The sequence below is a fragment of the Copidosoma floridanum genome, unplaced genomic scaffold, assembly GCF_036245765.1.
Source record: "Copidosoma floridanum isolate Cflo_tuat_1 unplaced genomic scaffold, Cflo_Japanese_pri ptg000012l, whole genome shotgun sequence".
Taxonomy (NCBI): Eukaryota; Metazoa; Arthropoda; class Insecta; order Hymenoptera; family Encyrtidae; genus Copidosoma; species Copidosoma floridanum.
Genome location: NW_028321889.1, coordinates 4386632 through 4412884, shown reverse-complemented (window position 1 = coordinate 4412884; position 26253 = coordinate 4386632). Strand labels below are relative to the sequence as shown.

The 26253-nt window shown below is 42.7% G+C and overlaps 2 protein-coding genes across 2 annotated transcripts in view; one reads left to right on the top strand and one right to left on the bottom strand.

Moving 5' to 3' along the window:
- LOC106637371 (uncharacterized) overlaps window positions 1-26253 on the bottom strand; it is a 59797-nt gene that overhangs the window by 593 nt on the left and 32951 nt on the right. Inside the window, 13 exon segments of the mRNA XM_089590263.1 lie at window positions 35-194; window positions 279-531; window positions 619-916; window positions 987-1124; window positions 1209-1451; window positions 1544-1815; window positions 5073-5243; window positions 5760-6012; window positions 6087-6581; window positions 6664-7507; window positions 7539-7990; window positions 10126-10374; window positions 14480-14548. Of these exon segments, the coding sequence (XP_089446389.1) occupies window positions 35-194; window positions 279-531; window positions 619-916; window positions 987-1124; window positions 1209-1451; window positions 1544-1815; window positions 5073-5243; window positions 5760-6012; window positions 6087-6581; window positions 6664-7507; window positions 7539-7990; window positions 10126-10290 (3744 nt within the window). The 5' untranslated portion in view covers window positions 10291-10374; window positions 14480-14548.
- LOC106637372 (uncharacterized) lies at window positions 11400-12360 on the top strand. Its single transcript, XM_014350139.3, has 2 exons — window positions 11400-11907; window positions 12163-12360. Exons 1-2 carry the CDS (start codon window positions 11445-11447, stop codon window positions 12225-12227), a joined length of 528 nt encoding a protein of 175 aa, XP_014205625.2. The 5' UTR covers window positions 11400-11444; the 3' UTR covers window positions 12228-12360.

The following is a 26253-nucleotide window of genomic DNA, read 5'->3' as shown; positions in this document are numbered from 1 at the left end:
GTGCTAATGTAGGTACTACCATCCAGTCACTCACCTGAGAGAGCGTATCTGCTTTTTCTCGCATGAGCAGTTCCTGGATGATGGGCAACTTTTTCGCGAGATCAAACTCCTCGTAGGCGCTGAGCGCACACTGGCACAGCGACACGCACACCTCCTCGTTGTTCTCGCAGTTGTCGATGCTCAGAGTACCGCTGCTGCTCAAACACAGAAAATCACCGGTTTCAGCCATTCGTTAGAAACACTATACCAACTGCAAGCATCGCAAAGCAACCACTCACCCTTGGAACAGCAAGTACAGCCGATGGTAGGCATCCTTGTCCTCTCGGCAGAGGACAAAGTTGCTCAGCGTTTTCGGCGCCTCCTCGATTCCACGAGCTTGCAAGCTCTTCAAAGCACTTACAAGCTGCAGCAGCACAAACAGAGATTCCCTGGTCGCTTGCTCGTCCTTACCGCAACTGCTCTCCAGACGCATCGCTTCGGCAAAGGACTTGACGGTGTTGACTTGCAGCCGTGGAAAGATCGAGATCGTCGCTGCGGATAATGACAATCATCGTGATGATTAATATAATTGACATCGTACGCAACGAATGATCGGCAAACACCTATGTAGACGCGTACCTTCCGAGCACTTTTTGTAGGCGATCGGAGCTGCGTCCGCCACGTCCTTGGGTACAGTGTCGACGAATTCGACGATCGGCACGAGACAAAACTCGTTGTTGCTCGACAGCACGTGCAACGAGCTCGGGTGCTCGTAGGCCACGCACACGGTGACGCTCTGATCGTTCCACATCCCCGAAAAGAAGACCCGTCGGTCCGTCTTCAGCGCGGAGTTCTGGTCGATCGTCAAGTCCTGCATCTGCAAGTTTGCCGATTTGAGAGCTCGCAGGCACGCCGGCATTGCCGGTCCTTGGTTCATCTGCGTTGAAAAAGTCCACATGAGTATATGTATAAAAGGAGATGACTGTGGGAATTCGATGGATAGGTACCTGATCCAAAAATTGCGCGAGGGCCTTGTGATTGGCCACCACCACGGCGCCGTAGTTGTCCTCGAAAGTGCGGTGCACTATGCTACGACCTCGCCGATTGTGCCTCAATCTACCGATCCGCGAGCCGTCCTCGGAGCCCTGCGTTACAAGACGATTATTTATATTTCCCCCTTATATTTCGAAAAAAAAAAAAAAAAAAAAAAAGGAATAAAAGAATCAAACCTCCAAGGGATAGATGTCAGCGTCGGTCTCGCCAGCGCAGTAGGGAAGAGAACTCGAGCGCGCAAAGCTCGGCTGGAACTTGAACTCGCTCGAGTTGCCGTTGGACTCGAGGGCACCGCTGTCCGATTGCCGCTTGGCGATCGGGTAATTGGTACCGCCCTGGCGCAGCTCGATACTCAAGCCGTTGCAGTAGACACCCACGTTGCCGTTGTCGTCTTTCTTTGAAAAGCCGTCGCTCGACACCTACACCGCAACAACAGATCCCCCCAACCCCACTCAATTACACGTGAAAAATATATAAGATCGTCGAACCGATTTATTTGCCGATCTCTCACCAACAGGTCCGACGTTGCTTGCTGGTGCCGGCGAGTGTGGAAGGGCGGGATGAGCGTACCCAGGGTCGATTGGTGCTGCGAGATCGGCACGGCGATCGGTGTCCTCGGCGCGTTGAGGCTCGAGTCGACGGATAACGACGAGGATGAGGACACGATGCTCGAGGTGCTGCTGTTCAATTGGTCGCGCATGCTTGAGGTGCGCCTCGGCTTGATCGGCGCCAGGCCGCTCCGCCCGACACCTGCAACATCCTCCGCTGCTACTGCTGCGGGCCCTTCACGCCGATCAACGCCAAACACACGCCCGAGCGCGCCAGACCGGGGGTGTTAGTAATATTATTTTCATATGCAGTCGCAAGACAATAGCCGCGGATGCTTATGTTTTGTTTAGTTCATTCTCGTTTATGGTTTTTGGATTTGGATTTTTTGGGGGGATCGGTCGTTGGTTGATGGTTGAAAAATCGGTTTTGCAGCGATGCGGACGCTACATAGTACTCATATATATATATATATATATCAAACAAAAGGATTTCATCAGAGACGAAGGCAAGATATCGAGGGTATGGGAATCGAGTGTAATACATGTATAAATTTATGTGAGTGTATGAGCCATGCTGCTGACGTGCGTTAGCGTAACATATATATGTGTGCGAGGCGCCGTTGCGATGCCGGAGACAAAATTCTGACTATACTCACTTGTGATGAAAAATGTTTGATTTAACAAACTGTGCATGGATTTGTTTGTTTTAAATGAAACAATCGAAGCAAGTGTATTGCGAGTGGGTGAGTAGTCGATCGAGCGATTATTTTAAGCCCTCGAGATGCAAGTATATAAGTAGGTACGTACATGCAGAATTTTCAAGTTAAATGCAGGCAAGCAAGGCAACTCGATGATTTGAAATACGTGTATAGTGATACTTTTTTTTTTTTTTTTTTTTTTTTTTCAAGCAGACGCATTTACACGGCCTCTCTCTCTTCACACGCGTGAGAGTGGATAAATTTAAGTATAACATTATATAATATTTTGTTGAATGAATGCACATATTGTAATGGTTGCGAGGGCGCGAGCGCAGTGGTACCCTTTTCCTTTTGTCTTTTGTTTTTATTTACAAGACAATTTGTGAATTTACGTTTATTTATGTCGGTGGCGGAGACTATCGTGGGGCATTAAAAAAAAAAAAAGAAAAAAAAATTTTATGGGCGCAAACAGGTAGAATGTGTGGTCAAAGGGATGGATCAAATTTTGAATACTGTAACAAGTAAAAGTGTATAAAATTGGTAAAAAAAAAAAAAAAAAAGATGTAAAAAAATAATTGAATCGCGTAGATTAATGTAGGGCAAAAAACAATATTATCAAACAACTGTTGCGGTTGTTCATCTTACCATTTTGAGGCCTAGATAAGAGTTAATGTACGGATAACAAAAAGAAGCAAACGAAAAGAAAAAAAACACAAAAATGATAGACAACACAAAAAACACAATGTAAATAATTACCAAAGTATTATACGATGAAGGCGTGTGTGCAAGAAATAGAACTTGGATTCGGTTAGAAAAAAACGTTTATTTCAAAAAAACACAAGTAGGTATATGGATGTATGTATATATATTATTTATATCAGCTGTTGATCGATTACAAAAGGAATTTTCACTCGCTTCATATTTTTATATACTTAGAGCTTCTCGAGAAATATACTTAACAAATCTTCTCAACTTTTTCTTTGTCTATTCAGCCATTCTCAAACTGTTTTTTTTTTTTTTTTTTTTTTTTTTTTTACTTATCACGCCTTCAAATACAATCGTCATATTTTTTTTTCTCTCTTCTTTTGTTTGTCACTAAAATTGAGTAACATGTTCATTTAGAAAAAGAAAAAAAAAATTACGAAATACTGCTAAATAATAATTTTACCAACATAAAATTAAATAATATTATATAGTAACATATGAAAGTAATAAATGTATCACAGGATATATCGTTAATCTTCGAGACTCGTGAAAGGTTCAAAGGGAAAGAACAAGGCAATGGTGAATATCGTAAAAAAAAAAAAATAAATAAATAAATAAAATTGTAATCTACGTTTCACGAATTCACGAATCGCTAAACAAAAAAAAAGATCTATAATTATAATTACGAAAACGAGGAGAAATAAGACTTGTTGCAAATAGCTTGTTTAGCACACGTTGTACGAGACCACGTTTCAATGACGAGTACGAAAATTATATGATAAAATCAGAACTTTTTTCTTCTCATTTCGCATTACGATCTTTTTACAACTTAACATCAATTTTTCTTTTTTTCTTTTTTTAAATTTTATTTATTGCTCGTTGCTGTTGTTGTTCGAGACCTTGCATGTATAAAATTCACATAAACCATAGTTCTACCGTTGTACAAACACATTTTCACCTGTACAAGTCAATATTGTTACATTAACTATACTTACTTTGTAATAACATATAGTTTTTCAACTTTGTTTCATCAGATACGAGCAATTGTTTAACTAACAAAGTACAAAAAGAAAAGGATCATCACACCCATCATTAGGGTTATAATCTTGTTAACATACATTAAAATATTTCACGTAGATATTTGCAATTCGACCTGCTTTTATTCCCATTCGCACAAGTACATCGAAAGAAAAAATCCATGAGTGTGACGGCGTTCTCAACCAGAGACACAATGTCAAATCAATCTCCCGAAATCAGTTTCGAAACTCTCTGCTTCTGGAAGTAAAATTTTAGGATCCATTGTAACGACTTCCGAATTTGCAATGTATCACATAGATCAACAATTTCAAGGATGCGATACCGTTGTGGTTGATGTATTTAAAAAGTATGGATTTGAGATAAATAGATGAATAATCAAAACTCTACTTGTATACACTTACTAAATACTTACAATGATGCACTAATGGAAGGCTTTATATCGTCATACGATTACTACAAATAAGAAAATCATTCATTTAAATGACAAAGCAACAACAATGTGCTGTAAAAATAAATGAGATTTAAAAAAAAAAAACACATACACACAGAGAGTAGTTTGCGATTTTTTCTGTCGATATACAACGAGTTACAACTACAACTTGCACAATAATCTTTATAAATAATTATTATAATAAGGATGATGATTATTATGATAATAGTAAGAAAAGCAGGTGCGAGTATCGTGTGAGTATGGCTGTTACATAACATAAAAAATAGACATGGTAAGCATACGTATAATATGCAGAATAAAATAACAAATTCTACGTCCAAATCTAAGATTTTTTTATTTATAAAGGGGCAGAACAAGTTCAACTGTAATATTCTTTTTTTTTTTTTTTTCTTTTTTTTTCAAAGTGTTTATCAATAAAATAGTGCATTGACCAAAAAAAAACAAAAAAAAAAAAACAAAAAAAAGACATATGGCGTATGGCCTATACCTACGTTATATAATAATGATAATAGTGTCTAAGTAAAAAAAGAAAAAGAAAGACATTACGTCGAAAGAGAAATCGTGGGTAAGATTAGTTGCACTGAATGGGCCGGAACTTACCCAAGTTCGCGTAAATCGAGTCTGAGGCCGAGGAGCCGCTGTTCGGCTGCCAGCTCTTGCTTACGAGCGACTTGCCGCTGGACTGCTGTGTTTTTGGCGGTACCTGGTGGGATCGCAACGATTCGTCCAAGGATTGAGCTTGCGGTGGTGGTGGTGGCTTACCCGGTCGTGCTGGAACATAATGTTTTTTTTTTTTTTTTTTTTTTATTCGTTTTGCAACTATACCGATCACGAATACATGTATGTAGTTTTTTTGCATCGATCGACCAACATTGCACGCACAGTTGGAAACATGGCCAACGCAAGGAGCTCAATAATTTTATTGTCATCGAGTGATCTTGTTTTCCGCGAGTGCGAGTCCAACTGGACAAGTCATTTGGAAGATTGCCTGAGCTTGTCCGCTTCTAAGATCATTTTTTTTATTTCCGATCAAAATCTCCATCCAAATCTCAGCTACAAAACTAATGGGTCAATTCGCCACGTAAGTTAATCTTTTCCGATAATCGTCGCCGACACAACAGAGATGTACCAGAATTGTTTGTACTGGTCAGACAAAGAAATACCATACCACTTTTTATTATTGCTAAAATAATACCTTTAATAAAAAAAAACCCTCAACAATCTATCGATCAATAAAAAAAAAAAAAACAAAAAAAAAAAAAAAAAATCCATAGAGAAAAAACTCACTCGCAACGTGCTGCCCGGCATGGCTGACTCCGCCAATTGGACTAACGCTCTGATGTTCCCTCCTGGAATCCGCCGTCGTAGTCACTGACGCGTTTTCGCTGCCGGTGCTGTTTATCTGGTCGTTTCGCACAACCTGCACGGCCGCGCCGTCCAACTCGAGCGGATGAATGATCTCCAGCCTCGGTTTCGGCTGGGGCGTCGACGGGATCTCGTCGCTGCGCAGACTCAAGCTTCCGCACGTCATGTCCACGTCCTGCGAGCCAAAACACACCATCACCAATCACCCGTGGATCAATGAACCCCAAAACACGCTCGCGGAACGCGTACCTTTCTGGATCCCAGGCCGAGGAACTTTTTCAGGGAGAACTTGGAGCGGACCTTCTTCTGCTTCTCCTCCGCCCTCTCGTAGCCAGCGACGGCCGCAGCAACCGTGACCGTCGCCGCAGCCAGGCTGTCCTGCGACAGCGACACGTTCCTCCTCGGCGCGGGCTCGGGCGCAACCGGATCGGGGGTGTCGCAGACCCCGGCGGGCTGTCCACGGAACTTGGGACTGCAGCTGGAGGCGCGCTCGCGCTTCTCCTTCTCCCGCACGACGGGGCAGTCGGGCTTGGCGCCTCCGTTGCTCGGGCTCAGGTTGGGATTCCGGGCGAACAGACTCGAGCCCGAGGTGTCCCCTGGCCCAGGGGAGCCCGGCGAGTGGGGCGGCAACGGGGCCTGGCGCCGCTTGCTCGACCTCTGCTGCCGCTGCTGCTGCTCACCCATCGACGACGACGAAGCCTCGCTACTCTCCCCCTCGTCCTCTTCCGCGTCCTCCGCTTCGGCCTAAAACAACGCACGACCACATTCGATCACTCCCCCCTTTTGTTTGCTTCCTCCTCCTCCTTCTCTCTATACCAGCCATCACCTGTTCGTCCTTCAGTATAGTTTTGACGACACTGGCCTTGAAGAGTAGGTCAGCGTCCCCAGGTCTCTTGGGACTGGTCCGATCGACCGCTGCCAGAAGCTGACTCTCGCTGCGCGAGTGGGCGAGGGGCCCAGCCTCACCTGCGGCGGCCTGGCTGAGCTTGTACTCGTAAGCTCGGTTCTCACTGAGGAGCGAGGCCAAGCTCGAGCCAACGGCCTTGGCGGGCAGCGTGGCCGGTTTCTGGGGCACGGCGGGCTTGGCGCTGTACAAAAACGACGGCTGAGCCGCAGGGGCGTCGGGTAGCACCGGCGGCGGGCTCTTGGGCAGGGCTGGGGGCTCAGCCACGACTTCCTCGTCGGCTTTGCCGTCGGGCTCGCCGGCCGACTCCCGGCTCTCCGAGCACATTCTCTTCTCCTGCGCCGCCTCGCCCTCCACCTTGCGCTCGGCCAGATCGGCGAGGCACCTCGACGCCGTCTCCTGCGATAACAATTTTAACCTTTGCGACTTGATTCGTCAAAACAAAAAAGAAACACAACGTACCTGCGCCTTTGCCTCGGTCCTGCCGATCGGAGCGAGCTTCAGCTCGACGCCCCCGAGGCTCTTGGTGGCCGCGCTCGCGGTGATCCTTGGCTTTTCGTTGTCCGGCTTCTTGATGGCCGGCGACCTGGTGACACTCGGCCGCGTTGGCTTTGGCTCGGCCGGTCCGACCGCGATCAGATTCGACGCGATCAGCGGCATGTCGACGATTTTCCCGAGACTCGGGGCTGCGCTCGTCTCGCCCCCGTGGACGCGGCTCTTGTTGGCGGTGGGCTCCGCGGGCTCGGCTGGCTTCCTGTCGACCGGCCTCCTGTCAACGGAGCCAGAACAGTTGTAGCTTGGGGGGAGGAAGGAAAAAGGGGGTGCAGTGTGCGACGTACCTGGCCGTGGGGACGGTGCCGTCGTCGCTGCCGAAGGGAGTGATGGTCACGAGGAGGGTGGGCTTGTTGCCGGTGGGCTTGGGGGCTCTGCCGAGCATGAGGGCGGGGCCGAGGGGGGGCGCCGTGAGGTTGGCCGTGATCGTGTTGAAGTTCGTGTTGGCTCGGGTGAGGTTGCCGAGGGCGCGCTCCTCCTCGCTGTCGGGCAGGTCGTCCGGCTCGAGGCTGGTGTCGGCGCAATGGTCCGGGTCGTCCTGGTCGGCGGGGCGGGGGCTTGAGTCCTCGGTGTCGAAGTCGTCGCCTCCGTCGTAGCCGATTATTTCGGTCAGCGAGTCCGGGAAGGCGACCGTCTTGCGCTTTGGGCGCGTTTGGTTTGTGCTGTTGTTGGGTTCTTTCGTTGGGCGCAGGATGCCCTATAGGTGGGGTAGAGAGAGCCAACGGGTTCATTGGATGAAAAATATACAGTCGCGATGTATCGACGCTTGCTTGCGTAATCGTCACGTTTTCTCGTCGAGGGCATTTTTTTCATTTTTTCGATGTCAAAGTGTATTCACGGGGAGAAAAAAAAAAACTTACTCTGCCAGAATGGTGTGATCTGGTGTCATTTCGCCGTCTTATAGGGACTTTTTACTTTGGCCTACCTAATTTTTACCATTTCATTGCTGGACAGTAATTTCTATTGTACAAACAGTAAAAAAATCAGTGGTATACTTACAACAAAAACTACTGCTTTAGACGACCAAACACTATCAGATGACCATTCTAGCGCAGTAATTTTTTTTCTCTCAGTATATCGTTTTGCTTCTGATTGATTTGAAGTTATTAATGTTTTTCCCCGATGACTTTATAAAATCAATTATGAGATGCAATGAAAAAAAAGGTTTTAACACGTCTCGGTAGTACAATATGCAAATTCTTGATCTATGCAGAGTAAAAAATGACAGTATCCACAACAGTGACAAAGGTGCTTTGACCATAAATTAGCCGTACAAAAAAAAAAAAAAAAAAAAAAAAAAAAAAAAAAAAAAAAAAAAAAAAAGTAACATCGCGTACCGATTAGACCGTATAGATAACAGAGAGTTACTTTGACAACTTTCCCGGCTACTCTCGTGCGCCGTGCAAAACTTCTCATTTCCCAATTAGTTTACGGCCATCAGAGCTGCTGCCCGAATAATAACTCACTTATCTCCTTCTTCGTTTTTCGCGCCCCGAACACTCCAAGTTTACATATATATATATAATATACACGCGAGAGCGCAACACAATCGCGCGCTTTCCCGCGGTTGTTATTTGTTCGGTTCTCTTATCTACCGGCTCGAATCAGTGGTGTATTTTTTTTTTCTTCTTCTTTTCCTTTCCTCTACACCGTACGTCCCGTGTAAAAGGGGAAAGCTTCTTAGATGTGTCCCCTCTGGCGCGTAATATGCACTTGTTTTATCAAGTAAGCGCTTTCGCTCCTGTTATTGTTTGTTAATGGTAAAATATAATCGACGACTGCGCACGTTGTACGGCAAGTTGCAGGGCACGCGATGCGCGAATCACGAGCCGTGCGTGTAATTAGACGTGATTTATCACGTACTATAATTGTACGTATATGTTATAATATATACTTGTGCGCGTATGGGTGAGAGAAAAGTGGTTTTGTTCGAGAGTATAGTGTATCGTAAAAATTGCAAGAGTGAAATGAACGCCGTGCACGGATGTATAATTATCGCGAGTGGAAAAAAGAAAAAAAAAAAAAAATACTACTCTGCTTCGTTATGCCATTTGTTTCGATTCAGGTTTCAGCCTTGCAATTAACAAAGTAAGTTTGAACAAATCAATTTTATTTTTTACTAAAAAAAAAAAGAAAAAAGTATACGCAACTTTCGGTAAAACCCGAGTAGAGAAAAAAAAAGACAGTGTCCAGCAGCTCTTTCAGTCAAATTATGCAGCGGACCTTCTCGCGTTGAGTTGACGATTAGTACTACCATTGGAGGCAGCTTATACCAAATTTTTTAGCAACTATCAATCGCATATGATTGTTTCCTTGGCAAGTATATTTTACCATATACACATACCTCGGACTCTGCGCGCGACGTCGACCTCATTTCTGGACGCGCTTCCGCGTGCTTATCGCGAATAGAAGGAGGAGGAGGAGGAGGAGGAGGATAACCCAGATTTCGCTCGTCGCCGCGAGCATTCGCTGTGTATATATATGTGTATAAGTACAGCATGTACACGCGGATGCGATGTATATCTCGAAGCGATATCTGCGCGCGCGACCGTGTACCGCCAAGGTCGACAACCTCGTGGCGGAGGAAGGCTAAGGTCACGCTGGTACTGGACTTTTTTTCCTTCAACAACCCAAGACTCCTTTTTTCTCATTGCCAAAGGGTCTCAAAATATACGTAAAATAAACTTCCACCCACGAAAGATTAAAAAGACTTTATACAGTGTATACAACGATCGATCGAAAAAAACCGCATCGAAAAAGTAACGATCGTCAATCTATGATAGAACATATCGAGAGAGAGAGAGAGAGAGAGAGAAAGCTTCCAAGGCGTACCTGCACTTTGTGCACGACCCTCTTGACGCTGAGGGCCGTTTTGACGACGACGGGCCTGACGAGGTCTTGGGTCGCGAGGTGCTCCTCCCGGGACTTGAAGCAATTTGAGCACAGGTCCTTCTTCCAGGCATTCTGCACGAATTGCCGGCACTGCATCTTCGACATGGTCGCACCTTGTGCACCGCTCTCCTCCTACGGGGTTGTCCCGTTATAGCTTCTTCATCGCCACTGCGTGTACTCTCGCTGCCTCTGCAATCACACGGATAAAAGTCCATTGGGAAACGAGTCCGAGTGGTACATATATTTGCGGCTACTTTACTCCACGTATTTGTGTGTGTGTGTGTGTGTGTGTGTGTGTGTGTGTGTGTGTGTGTGAGTTTCGCACTAGATATGTGTAGGTTTTTTCACTTGTAGGTATAAATACATGTATACACGGTATAGAGAGCGACATTGGTCGAGGTGCTTTGGGGAAACGGTTATATGTATGTATATTGTTGTTAGAAAAGGTGTACGCACACTTTCGCGTCGAGTGTACGTGCATTGTATAGAGAGGGAGAGGAGCCGATGGTGATCTTTATTGTCGTTTTACACCGAACGATCATCACTAACGATTTTCTTTCTTTCTTTTTCTTTTTTCCAAGACTATACCGTGAACAAAAAGTATCCTTTCCATTGGTAATACTGGTAATTTACATACACCCAACCCATACGCACAAACCAACCCTATATCGTTACTATAGAATAGATATACACACGGACGTCCATAGATCGGTAACTCTCGACGTTGAATTGGAGTTGATCCACGTGAATATATTATGTAATGTATTGATACATGCATGCTCTTGCGAGACCTCGGATTGGAAATAATTACGGCAAGCGCCAACGAAGCGAAAGATTTTTCGTTAGTTGCTTTTCTGGTGTTCAAGTTCTGGGGGAAGTTTTTTACCCCCCCCTCTCCTCCCTCAAACTTTGTTACTTTGTGGAATCCATGTCGAAGGGTGAAAGGGGCCAACAACGTACCTGATGCGCACACTCGGTCAGAACAGCGAAACACAAACATCGCACCGCGTCTCAAGGAGACTCGCATACATCAGGGAGAAAACAAATGTACAGAGGGATCGTGTGTACCCACGCATATATATATATATACACGTACACGTACAACAATATACCCACACTTGTATGAATAATCCTCGTGGGCGGGATTTCGCGAAAATCGGCCGAAAGGTACACCTATACGTAAATATATAAGCAGTCAGTTTGCGCGTCTCGAGCACTAAACACCTCTTTACCTATATCTATCTCTCTAAGCGCGGAAAATGTCATCCCGATCCAGCCGCACTCGCCCCGCGAGTAACAACCACCAGCAGCAGGTGTCCCAAAGCCGGCGTCAAACTCGCGGTCGCACCACCACCAACAACAATGGGGGTCGCACCACCACCAACAACCGAACCACAGGCGTCGCGGCGGCACACCAGGACGACAGGTCGTTGAACCGGATGTTCGCGCGGGTCGACGCGGCCCTCCAGCGGCTGGTCGGTCCGCCGAACGAGGCGGCCGTCACGCGGAGGCTCCACGTCGTTCTCGAGCTGATGGACCAGCCGAGGCGCAGGAGAACAAGGAGGAGAGCCGCGAACCATCAGGGACAAGCGAGACCGGTCACTGGAGGGGACGCCCTGGAGATGATGTCCGTGTCGTCGGAGGAGACGCTGCGCACGAGGAGGCTACCCTCGGGGAGGACGAGGTGCAGCCACAGCGTCTACGACTGGAGTTTCTGCTCGAGTACGTATATATATATATACGAGTACACTTGACTGGAAATTGCAGTGTTGTCGAACAACAAATCCTATACCTTGGCGGTGGCCCAACCAGGGTATACCTTCCCAATTTAGTTAAAAAGTGGGATTTGTTGCTCGATGGTGCCGCGAGACTCAGTTTAATACCGTCCGAGGGCCTTTTTGGAGGCAAATTTTTAATTCGATTGCTTATTTTTTTTTTTTTTTTCTCTTTTTGACTATCCACACGACGATTGCACAGAGTGCCACACCAATCGTCGTCACCTGTCCCGCTGGTGGTGGCAAAATCGGTACAAGCAACACTGATGCGTCGGAAACCACTACGGGTGCACGCGTCGATCGCCACACGCCGCGATATGGAGAAAGCAGTTATATACGTTAGTTCTAAGAAATTCGCTCAAAGCGATGATAATAATATTATGTTGTTGTTGTTGTTGTTGTTGTTGTTGTTGTTATATTTTTATACGCATATATATATATTTATATTACAAAGTGTTGCCATATTGTTTCAAAGACTTTCGTGTGTTACCCATATTTATACATACATACAGTTTTTGTTGTTAAATATTATATGTATGCATGTATACATGTATCTATGAATTCGTTGGCACTTGTATTGATCACACAGTCAAGATTTAGTATTTATAATGGCAAAGGTAACGATCCTCGTATCGAAAGAGGAGCCCATGTATTGTACAGCGAGAATATTTTTGTTGAAGTTAAAGTTAAAGTTATTGCTCGATGAATCCTCTCGACGGTCGATAATACATTGAATAAAATTGTTGTTGCTATTGTTATTGTAAGGCATGCAAATTTTCGAATATATATACAATGTACGTGTTGAACGAGTCTTATTATTATAATGTTTTTTTTTTGTTTTGTTTTTTCTTTTTTTTTAATAAAATGGTACTTCAAAAATAAAAGAAACAAACGTTTAAATTCAGTCGTCACCTTTGATTGATCAACGGTACAACTCTTGCGTACCAAAAGCTTATCGAGAGTCGTAAACACGACAACAGTGATTGGTTGGTTATCGTTGGATTGAAAGGGCGAGGTGGTTTTAATATCTTGAGCTAAGGGCCATTTTGTACCCCAAAACGTATGGTCAACACATGCATATCCGCGTACACGATCTCCTACGCACCGTATATACCTACAACTTTTACGCGCACACTAACTTGCGATGAAAGAATAACACATCGGAGACGGCGACTGTTGTAACTCTATGGTCGCAAGGTCGTGGTTTTTCTGAAACGACGCTGTAAAGTCATATAGCTTGAGTAGGAAATTTATAATCCACGGACAAACGGGATTTGTTTGGTTTGACATTTTTGTGGTTTTTCAGTTGTCGTGCAGCACGTCCGGGGGCTTTATTTATCAATCGTTGAAGAGCACGACCTTGAGATTAAACGTCAAAGCAGCGGTAAAGTATGTAGATATACGAGAAACGACATCTTGAGTTATTATGTATACACATACGTCATTTTATCATACGCCGCACGAGTTTACTTGCGAGAAATTGCTTATCGCGTGGATAAATCAGTACGCTTTGCAACTATAATACTTGAGCCACTTATTTCGAGCAAAGCCCGAAACTTTACTGCAACAAGTCCGCAAATCGGTATCGGACGGAGATTAGATGCAGTGTGCGTATAGGCATCGTCGTCGCCAGGAACGGTACACGCACTGACGCGCCGTTTTTCCAATCCCTCTCAAATGGTCCGTTATATCCAGAGACACGAACGATCCTTACAACTGCCCTCCATAGATCGATCAATAATGCGACCGTCGTGTGCACCCAACGTCTGTTCCGTAAGAGGGAGACAACACTGTACGTGTTTCACCTTTTGTGATCGATAAAGTCGTTCGGTGAAGCGTAAGTAAAAAAAAAAGGGTGGGGAATCGGTGGGATTGAATAAAAAAATGGGGGGGAGGGCGTAAGGAGATCGGGTTGGCGATACTCGAAACGCGATTAGCAGCCCGAGAAGAGCAAAGAGGAGGCTGAGATATCGTGATCTCTTGTACGTACAAGGTTTCTTATACATACCTCGTACAGAGTGCGCGTCTACATGCATGTATCGATGGAAGGGGGGCGTGGACTCCAGGGGTGTTGGTGCCACTTTTGGAATGTAAATCGATACCCGTAAAGAGGGTCTTTTTATTTTTTTTTTTCAGTTCCAGTAGGCTGATTTTTTCTTTTTCACGTGCAGTTGAAATTAATCCAGAAATATGTACGCGCAAAAAAAGGTGGTCTCTTGAATTTTGTGTTGGGAGGTCAGTGCGTTTTACTGTAACCATACCTATATTAATATACATTTGTAATATATGCTTGTACAATTTACTAAATTGCACAAATGAAATGACAGTAATTACATGAATTTCGGGTATTTTCTATACTTTAAGTAATATTAACAAACACAAAAAATTACTGTGCGATAATAGTTTACGTATAGAGCTAAATTACACAAGATTTTTACATTATTTAAAAAAGACATTTAAAATGTGCATGTGGATATATGTATTGTTTATCGTATAGGTAACAACTGTTAATTACATACGTGTGTAGCAAAGTTCCGCGGGTTTGAGGGTTTGCACGATTTATCAAGCTCTACACCGCAAGTTCACACCTGAAACAAACACAAACGGACGAAAATCATTATTTGAGGAATAATGTGAAATTCATTTTATGGATAATATCTACGCAAGTTTTTGGGTATGTTAGTTATGTTTTTGCATGGACACAACTTGTTTCAGTGTCGATTGGAAATGATAGATTTACATTTTTTTTTTTTTTACCAAGAAAATGACCAGTTGCAGACAGCTAAAAATAGATCCACATGAGCCAAAGCCAGTCAGTCGTTTCCACGACAAAGTCTATACGTATATACACAGCAGCAATAACTTACCGCGCGGCCCTCCTCTTTCCTCCATTCATCACCGGTGCAGTGAACAAAAAAAGAAAAAATAACCCCCCGCAGCTTATTCCCACTTCGCATTTAACCCGATACACGGCTCTTTGTTTCCCTCCGCCCGTACAGCGCACCCCATAAACATCAGCTCCCGCATCAGCCACTTTTCCCCTTTGAATTACGCTCGTTTCCACGAGAGAAGGCTATGTACTCGCAATCTCGCGGATCGGCTGTTTCAAAGCACCGCCGCGCTCTCCAGACGTCTACATCGCGCGGAAGAAAAGGCCAATTGGACGCGTCGTTTTGCTCTGCAATGTAAAGAGGGAGGGGGCTTTTTTCTATCCAACGAGGAGGGAGGATCGCCCCCTCTGATCGATCGGATCTGTGCGACGACCGGGGATATTGCGTAAGTGCCGGCGGTGTATGGGTAATACGCGTGTTTGTAATGGGTGGCAGGGTGGCAGGTAAGGCTTAACTTGCGATTCTTTTTTTTTATTTTTTTTTTCTTTTCCAAGGTGCTTCGTTTGCTGGGAGAAGCAAGTAATTGGAAAATCTAGATCGGACGGTCGTCGTGCGTTGTGAGAGATATCGATACAAAATGAGAGCGGAAGCCCTGAAATTGTACCGGGTACCGAGGAGAGCGAGGCTTTCTTGTACGAGGAAAAATCGTCGCCTCGGACAAAGAAATCGGGAGGGAATAAGGGGACGACCTCGGCTTTGGAAATTCCAGATGAGGGAGAGATCGGTAAGGAGCCGCATTCCAGCGGGTCGCGGCTAAGTGTGTATGTACATGTAACGCGAAGAAGACGAGAAGTGGTCCCCTTTTTCTTGCATGTATAACCAACGGGGAGTGTAACGTGATGGGTTCAGCGACCGAAAGAGAGCCGATCGAAATTCTGGCCTCGACTCGTGATCGGTAACTCTCTCTCTCTCTCTGCCACCCTTCCACTTTCTTTTCCCGCTCATCACATCACCCCGGAGTCTGACGGAGTGCATTTTGCAAGTCTACACGTGAGCAATGAAGTTTCGGGCTGACAGATGTAAGTGTATAATCCGCCGATTCCTCCGAGCTTTCAGTAGCAACGTAGATGTGAAGCATACCTTTGAATACCATCCGCTTCGGGATCGCGTGCGGAAAGAGGGAGGGAGAAAAAATGAGCGTCTATTATCCGAGAAAAAGAGAGTCTTCATGAGTTTCGTATATATTATGCTACCTTTCGCTTGATAGGATTCTATTATACGTTTAGTTGTAAGCTGTGACGGTGACGTGTGGAAGATGTAATCTTTTTCAAAAAGTGCTTATACTCAAATTATATGCACATTGTGTTTGATAATTTATTCAGTTGCATGTTTATAACACACGCAAGAAAAAAAAAAAAAAAAAAAAAAAAAAACAAAACTGTTTCTACCATTAGCTTCCTATGCAATACAATGTACTTTACGAAGGTATAGGAGATATTAAAGGAAGTTTGAGGAGGAGTTTAAAAGAGTTTTTCGTCGAATGAGACATGCATTTATCAACAGAGTCAAGGTGGTAACTCTAAAGAAAAGGTATAGGGTTGATCGTCACCACCAAAACGGTTAAAGTCGAGGTTAAAGTAGTTTTGATTATTCTGATCATTTTAATATTGAAGAGAAAAAAACTAAATATTTATTTGTGTTTCACGCAACAAGAAATATTCGGCGCTTCTGATGTCTCCTTGTAACCAGTGAGGCTTCATTGTCTTTGAAAAATATTGCAGCGTCGCGCGTCACGTTCCTTCCTTCCGAAGACGTGGCCATTATTTCCGACATTCCTTCCGTTGGACAAAACCATCGGTTTAACAACACCCATAAACCCGTCGAAGCCCTCGGGCAAGGCCTGAAAAGAGTAAACCTCCCCCTCGAGCTCCACATCAGTTTTACGAAACAAAGAGCTTCGCCTCACTTTTCGCGCCTGCTGCGCGTCCAGGGTCTCTCGCTCGTGGACCTTGGGACGCGAAAGATGCTGAGGAACGGCCGTGAAAAAGGGTTAAGAAAATTCGAACACGCATTGTAACGTATGCATGTGTAGAAGCGGAGAAAAATAAAAATCGCAAATATAGAGGCTGCCATTATTACAATGTATAACTATACTGTGCATTCACATAATGTGTACGTGAACACACAACAGAGGTGTATTATGATATATATGCCTATAAGAAATTATTAGTTAAGGTGTACGCGGATCACTATTATTATTGTTTTTTTTTTTTTTTTTTTTTTTTTACTTCAGGAATTTTAACTTTGTTTACATTAAATTCTTGAATTCTGAAAAAGTTGCTCACTTGTGTTTCAATGCTTAAAAAAAAAAAAAAAAAAAATGAAAAATCAAAAACTGTACTTGCCAAAAGATTGCCGTGTGTCGGAGTGGTTGTTTAGTTTTTTTTGTGCAAAATTAATGTCGATTCCATCATTTTTGGAGTGTTTTGGGGGGATAAAAAAAAATGAAATCCCTGTAACAATTCACACAGTCCCAAAGTGAAAAACCGTGAGATGCAAATTGAACATCGATACCCATACACGTATGAACTTACACGAAATTGAGATAAAAACAAACACAACCGATGCCTCGGGTAAGCTATGTATATCCATATGTTATATCCATGCGCGGAGGCCAAAGTAAAAGAAGACTCTTGCGACCAAGGCCTCCTCTCGATCTCTTACGATGTCGCGCGCCGATTGCATTCCACGTCGATGACCATACACATAAATACACACATACACTCTCTTCACAGCTGCGGAGTATGCATATAATACTTTTGTGCATTACCATAAGGTATAAGACGCAGTTGCTATGAAAATAAAAATAAAAAAAGCTCACGCGGAGCTTGTGCGCCCCTGTGGAGGAAAACTTTATTCGTTGAAAGGAACAGTAGAGGTTTTTTCTCCTCCAAAACTCTACGTTTTACACAATATGCAGAGTTATTGTTGTTGAAAGTAAAATAAAACTTTTATCGTGACTCGCGGACTCACGTATACGCGTCGTACTGTTCTCTCTCTCTCTACGTTTAAAAGAAAGAAAGAAAGAAAAAAAAAAAAAGATACACCAGCACAAAGCAACTAGCGACCAAGAGGAGATAGAGGGAAAATGTGTGTCGCACGCGATAAATAAAACTCGCGCGCGCAATAAAAGAAACAATGCAACGTGCGTATGTATATATATACAGCCAAGGAGTAAAACGTGTGTACAGTGCGCGATTGAAACGCTCGGAGAGGAGAGAATTAAATCGTGATAACGAGAGGAACGCGATACACCTGAGGGAGGAGTCGAGATGTTTCTTGGTCGGCGTTCCCCTGTACATATTCAATTCGATGCAGATGCAGGGGGGGACGTGATTACATACTTGAGAACGAGAAATGATGGAGACGAAAAGGGATTCGTTGTATCGGTCGATCGATCGATTACTTGATGGTGGTTGGAGGAAAAAAATGAGAATCAAGTACGCGCGTGTGAGCGTTTCTACAAAAAAAAAAAAAAATATGCATGCGGTAAATGACATTGTTAGTTTAAAAATCATGTTTCAACCACTAACTCTGAGCTTTTGGGTTTTTACAAAATTTATTTACTATATTAATAATTATAATTTGATTCTTCTTAATTACACGTTAATTCGATCAACGGTTAAATTTTTTATTTTTTCATTGATACTTTATTTCATGAGTAAACTTTCTTTCTTGATTGACGTTCTATTAAATGATAATTAAAAATTTAATTCGTCATAAAATGTCTAGTTTATTTGAAAACCAAACATTAATTAACAATTAAATGATACTTACGTTAAAATGGTCGTTAAAACCTTTTCAACTTTAATTGCTGATGGAATTGTGTTTTTTTTTGTCTAAAATAGGTAAATAACGTTGAATAATTTGTATGAAAAAATCTTCCCCAATATTCCTGGGGTCACGGAAAAAAAATATTTCTTCTTATCGTAAAGAACCTCTTAACTACATCACTCATAAAAACAATGTATCAGGAAAAGCAGTGCTGACGAACCCACTTTTTTTTCTCACAAGTATAATATAACAGAGAAAAAAAAAAAAAAAAAAAAAAAATACAGCAACCTCTACGGTGTTCTCCATACCAACTAAATGAAAAAAAAGGGGGTACATAACTTACACTTGCACGTACATACATGGATAAAAATACATACTCACCTCGCATAATCACTCGCTTCCCGCGTAAAAAACCTCGAGATCTCAAAACCCCATTTGCTTTTTTTTTTACATCAAAGCGCGACAATTACCAGCTTGTGTAACGCATAAGCGTATGATTTTTTTTTTTTTTTTTTTTTTTTTTTCATTCTGTGCTTGTCTCGTATCTCCGCGTGTTTGTCTGTGTGTAAATGTATACGAAAGGTGTAATTGAGAGGCACAGCGGAGCATCACTTTATTCCCACGGCAATGGAAAGAAGGCGCGAGTGTATATTATACACATATACGTGTGCGTATCTATACATGGGAGTGTCATCGCAGAGACGCGATTCTTTCGCATAATAATACTAGACTCCTCGCGTCGAGTGTGGCGAAGAACATTGATGATTTAAAGCATGCGATGTATGGTATACACATACATGTATTTGAGAATGGTAAGGGCGAGCAGTCGTCTGTGAAGGACGCGAAACTGGATATCTATTCTGTGGTTTTTAGGCTCGACTGCTCCATGGGAGTGCCTTGTGCTTTAGTCGGAGCAAAATAAGTACAACCACTCGCACAAAATGTGTATCTTTAGTCGGTGTAACAAATTGAAGTACGCGTGGTCTGAATAATTTAACTCTAGTTTTGAATGGTTTCCTGTTTAAAAATGTTGCGGGTTGCATTCGGATAAGCACTGTACACCATTCAAGGACATTTTTTGGCAAAATTCACGCTTCATAATAAAGATTTAAGCACTAAAGTGCAAAAATTTTTCAAATACTCTGGACATCATAATAGTACCACGTAAAATAATGGTTTGATACGTGTTTTATTTCATATATGAGAATAAATCACTTAAATTGAGTACAAAAATATACGAATTATGTTTTGTAGAATATCGCACTTGTATATACTTACACTGCAATGTTAAATAAATTCAGTCTTTTGTATGAAATTTTATGTGCAAGCATGAAGGTGATAAAGAAAGAAAAAGCCGTCAAGTATTATTCGTCACTTAAAGATGTAACTTAGAGCACACAGTGATAATTGTATATACAATCGGAGGGCGACAAACCCAACGATAAAACTCACCGGCTATCGACTTTTTTTCGCCCCTTCCCACAACAAAGATGTATAAGTACAACAGCTCGTTCATTGCATATTTATTCCCCTCCTTCCCTCTCACTTGAACTTTGAACCTCCTTATCCCCCTCGCCCTTCTACATTAGTCCAGCCAATTGCCGGTAATTACTCGAGAGCCGTTCCAACAGCAGCGACACATCCGCCATAGGTTTCATCTCTGCTCCCAAGGCCTCTCCCATCGGCTGTATCGTTTTCTTCTCGACGCGTATAATTGCCCCCGTCATCGTACGCACCCGTCGATAAACTCTACACCAGAGTTCATCGAGATAAGGCCCTTTTGTTGGTACATCGAGTTGGTTTCTCATCGTAAATCCACTTCCAATCAACACGACCAAGTTCCCCTTCGACGCGCCGCACCTTTTTTCCGCTACTGTTTTAAACTTTTTTTTTTTTTTATTGCTGTTACGCGCTTTATTTCCTGGAGGAACTATGGGCCTACTATTGTCTGTTAATTTTAAAAAGTGTCGATTCGCTTCGAAATCATTTCATCAAGACGATGATTCAACCTCATCTCGACGACACGTGCGACCCAGCTCGCAAATCCTCGAGGCACTAAACCCATGTGTGTATGGCTTGACGTCGCTCCGTTGGGCAATATAACAGCGACACGTGGTTTCTGTAACTAATCGAGCACGAGTTGAAATGGAACATCCTCTGGAAGAAACTACGTGCTGCAAAGTTCAGGCATAACGTGAAAAAAAAAAAAAAACTCAAGCGTGTCCTCTTTTAGGAACGCAGTAAAAAAAGAGAGAGAGACAGAGAAACTGTACTAGTCTTCGTGGGTGGAAAAAAAACTAGACACGTGTCCCATGTATATCCTTCCGCGTGAAGATAGGATAATTATTAAAGCCCCTTGCAAAATGTAAAATGCGAGAATGATGCGGCTGTGGGCATTTTGCGAAACCGTTGCGCTCTTCCGTACGTGAGTACGTGTCTTTTGAAATTAATTGAGTTCATGTGAAGTACCAGGGGGTATGCTGGAATGTACCGCTATGCACATGCTATGTATTACGAGTTAGAAGTTTAAAATATTATATAAAAAAAAAAAAAGTAAAATAATAATAAGCCAAGGATGATTCTAAATTTATTTAATTTCGAAGTGTTTCAACCCCAGGATGAAAGTTTCCATCATTTTCAGGTAACGAATTTCAATTCGTACTAGGAAAAAATTTCGGAAAACAAAAACTTTACATTTAAAATAACACGTTTTATGTTGTTCAACACATAAAAATAAAATTACACGCCTAGATGTATGTAGAATTCATATATATTTAAAAAGTGCAATTTTTACACATTTTTTTTGTACAGTATATGATACTGGTCTTTCCAAGGCTATGCATCGAGAGTCACAAAGTTCAGAGTCTCAAAAACCCTTAATTTCTGTCCGTGACTTTATACCTCTGATTTGTGTATCTTCGATTGTAGACACAAAGCGTTTGGCAGAGCATATTTAAATTTGCGTAAAAAAAAAAAGAGTAAGCGAGCATACCAAGAGAAAGGATCTAAAAGAGAAGAATTACAAAGAAAGAGGGTCGTGAAGTGCAAGGAGTGATGACTTCAAGGAGATACCGTACACACAAGAAGCGGAATTGGCGACACCATCCACACACGGGGCAATTGAACTCTCTCTCTCTCTCTTGTTTTATGGCAGCGGTGACTTTAACCTTCCACCCCACGCCTTATGTGTATATACCTACTGCGCGAAAAATTCCCAAGATCGGCGACAAAGACATCGACGACGACGATGGCGATAAGCGCGTGTACTTTGCGTGCGTCAAATTGTTTGTACGTTTTCAAAGACTCGCTTCATTCGAGTGCACGTACGCGAGTCCTACGATACATAGGGGTATCGGTGGAGTTCTAGGATTTTACGGATTTCTACCCGATCGAAGAAACGCGATTTACGTATACATCCGTCGAAGGCACGCGAGTGAGATTTTTCATTTTCTCACACAGTGTATCGGGATATTAATTTCAGGCAAGCTTTTCCATACTACCACTGGAATTAAATAAAATATAAATACACCCGTTAAATTTCCCACGCGCAATGCAACAGTAGAGCGCATACTGCATGAAAAAAAAAAAAAAAAAAAAAAAAAAAATGACTTCTCATTCTCATTATCTTCCTGACCCATTCAGATTCTGTGTGACTTCTGACGATTCCATCGGCTGAGAGTACTTTGGTCAATGTAACGACGCGCGAGCCATGTCATTTCAATCTGTGGAAGCAATAAATTATATGCCCAAACCCCGTCAACGAGTCTATTTTTAAAGCCTCGTCAGCGAAGCTCAAGCTCAAGGCTCTTGCGCTTACGTCTGGTGCGTCTATACACAGTCGGTGAATCGTATACAAGCGTATATATTATCCTGGCAAATGGAGCGTGTATCATTATCGCGTGAATATTCGCGGCTCATCGTCGTTTGGCGGGTTGATACCTCGAGAGAGACGGCGATAATAACGAGACAACGACGAGGCTGATGACGATAATGGCACTGGTGTGGTGTTATTTGCGCGGTCGAGTATCACGACAATGGGACATATACGTATGTGTATATATCTGACGATGCGGCTTCGCTCGTGCGGCTTATGACACGAATTCAAATGTAACGGCCGGTTCATCACCTGCGCAGCGGCTACAATTTACGTTCAAGGTGAAAACATCATTATTTCCTATACACTCCGCTCACTGGCGGCTCGTCCGTCTATGTGTAGATGCACTGCAGATGTATACAATTAATGCACAATTACCGAACTGGGGTGCCGATTGTTATTCTCGTGCACATCTCTTTTTTTTTTTATCTCAGTTTTTAGGGGAAATAGTTGCATGACTTGTCGGCGTAAAAAGAGAGAGAGAGAGCAGTGATAATGTGTGCATCAACAATCGAGAACGTGACTTGACTTGGATTTTTTCTTTGGAATGTATACAAAGAGTAAGAACAAAAAAAAAAGGTTAAATATTGACGAGGAAGTGTGTGAATCAATGTTCAAACAGATTACTTTTTATCAGAGGTATCTCGGGGTAATCTAACTCAAACAGTATATATTTGAAAATCTAAAACAGCACGCGTACCTAATGGTATCGACATCAACATCAAGAGTTTTCAAACTGTTTCAAAGGCTCAGGGGAAAAAAATTTTTATTATTATTAAGAAACTGTACAAAGCGACATGTTAAAGTTGGACAGCCTATTATTACCTATCAAAATGATAAAAGCAGGAGGTAAAATTTGTTTTAAGATAATTAAAGACTGCTCTTTAAGTAGCCTCATTGAAAATCAATTTTATGTTTCCTTTAAAAAAGGGTTATAATGATGATTGCACCGCACCACAAACATTTGTAATTGGCTCGTCAATTGTTAGGAATTTTATTTTCTTTGGCTTGCTATGGACGAAAAATTAATGCCTATCAATGAGGTTTCGCACTGTGTTCAGTTTGATTTTTTTTTTTCTGAGGGTCAGCTCAGGATTCTTTTTTTTTTTTTTTTTTTTTTTTTTTTCAATTTAAAGGTGCACTCACCAAAAGCACAAACGTTATTACAAATTCATCTTGAACACGAATCTTTAGAGATAAACTGATTTGTCAGCAGCGCAGCCATTCACTCTTAAAGTATCCGACTGACGTGTACCGGTGCGCAGAATTACGTCTCTTTTTTTTTTTCTTCGCGTCCGACGTTTTCCTCGAACGCCTTAAAGAGATAATAAACACTTTGAGAGGACATTTCAAGCCAAAACAGCAGCAGGCCAGGAAGTGATTATAAAAAAGCATCTCTTACGGGTCGATTCGATGCAATCCAGGCTGTTTTTTTTTTTTTTTTTTTTTTTTTTTTTTTTTTCCTTCATACTTGCGAGTACCGATGACGCCGAAAACACGCCAATGACTTTCCATAAAAATAAACACACGATACACGCGCACCGATTAGCATACAGTTAATACATCGCATGCTCTTCTTCATTTTCTTTCCATGCTTATACTTGCGTGCATATGTAGTGTAAGTAGTAGTTACGTTGATGGTTCAATTAGAATCGAGCTATTAATGACTAATCGAATCACAAAAAGTGCCTCTGTGTGCACGTAAGTAAGAGCTCGGGGATAAAATTCTACTTTATACTCCTTATTTGAATATTATTTTTAGATTCACGGGAAAACAAATAAAAAAAAAGGCGTACGGTATAGACACTCTGTATGCACGCCTTAATGGTTTCGATAAATCTTTATCGAGAGATTAAACTCGAGAAAATGTTGCCCACGGCGTTTTGCAGGATTTTTTTTTTTTTTTTTAGAAGAAAAAAGCCCCCCACGATATCATAAAAACAGTAAAGAGCTAAGTCGACGACGGCTCAGCCATCGGGTAACACTCGTCAGCTTGGAATTAGCGCGTGTCTCGCCCAGCATCGGCAAGCCTTATATATTGATAGAACTTATATATTGCGTGCGCTCTGCGCTACACGTGTATAAAAATATATATATATATATATTCATTACACATGCACAAGGGCGATGACAAATGACTATAGCCAATACGAGATGAACGAAAACTAGTTTCTCGAGTCTCGGACACTTATCCACTCACACTACGCCTTCTTACACGTATGTATATATATGTAACACAGTATATGGGCAAACATCGGGAGCTGTCCCTATTTTTTGTATACCTACGCTTTTCTCTTCCATAGACGCTGTATCGGTTGGTCTTTCAAACAAAAGATCCAATACGATCGCGGTAATTATCTGATATCATATTTTACGGTAACTATACGCAAGAGAAGGGGAGGGGAGGGGGGAATCAATAGAGGGATAAAAATTGTGCACAACTGATTCGCAAAAATGAAATCAGCCGGGGTGTAACTGCCACCAAGCAGGAATAACTGATGCCCGCGTATGGCGTACCACCTGCGGCAAAGGAGTTATGTTGTACCATCATTTTCATTCTCGAATGATAACTTATATGTGAATACGATTTTTTTTTTCCACCCCCATCGCCAAAGTATACTTGTGCCTTTTTTTACTCCAAGTACGTATATATATGTATGGTGTACGAATGTGGTATAAACCGAGCGACCGTATAGACATGGACGAGATAAAGGATTCGCTGAGCGCATGTGATCGTACGCGCGTATAATATACATATGTGTACAAGAGTCAAGGAGCAGGCACTCCTTAAAAACGAGGCCAGAGAGAAAGAAGCTGTGACCACACCTCTCTTTCTTTCTTTTTTCCTCTTCCCGAGGTGCTTCTCGTGAATGTACAACACTTACAAGATGTAGAGCGTGCGTACTTTGAATGTGATTCGATTAGCAAAGGATTCAAGTTGGCGAAAAGGGTAAGCCGGTTGTTCCTGACGTTGATCGGGGGGTTTTTTTTTTTTACCTTGTCCCACAACACTTTCAAAACAACTTTTGTCACTCATCCGAGGCCGTTGGTTCGTTTAAAACTCCATATTTCATACGTGATAATCGGATTTCTTGGAATCGAGTTGGAGATAAAAATCGGCGTTTCACGAGACTACTTTGATGAGTCCATTAGAGAAAAGCAACGTTATACTTTTGGTTTTTGCAACAGCGGTTGGCTGTGTCATTGCCGATTGTTGGTGTGCGGCACAGAGGGTAAGAAGAAAGAACCTTTCTACGGAGGCAATTAAATTATACGCTAATTTTAGAACATTACCCGGGTATACTCGGAGAAATTTGAAAGGCCCATCGGCCACAGTCACGACGCGTTTTTGGATTATTCCAGCGAACAACTTAAATCTCTCGGCTTTCACGCGCGAGTGGGGTAGCGGGGATTAAAAGAAAGAAAAAAAAAAAAAGACTACAGAGGTATTACTTCACATAAAATTACTCAGGAAATCTCACCGTGTCTACACCGCATGAGTGCATATATAGGGGGACTCGTTGGCAATGAGCCTGTGTGTATTTTGCCGACTCAGCGGCGTGTATAATAGATGCACAAAGGAATGCGCCATGCATTGCAGCAGAGAGGAAAAAAAAAAAAAAAAAGAAAAAAAATAGACACGTGACACAAGACTTTTGTGAACTGCTGCTTTTGCTGCATCTAAATCCATACAATATGTAAATCCATACAATGCAACATGTGAGCAGCAGCGTCTGCCCGATGCGCGCAATCG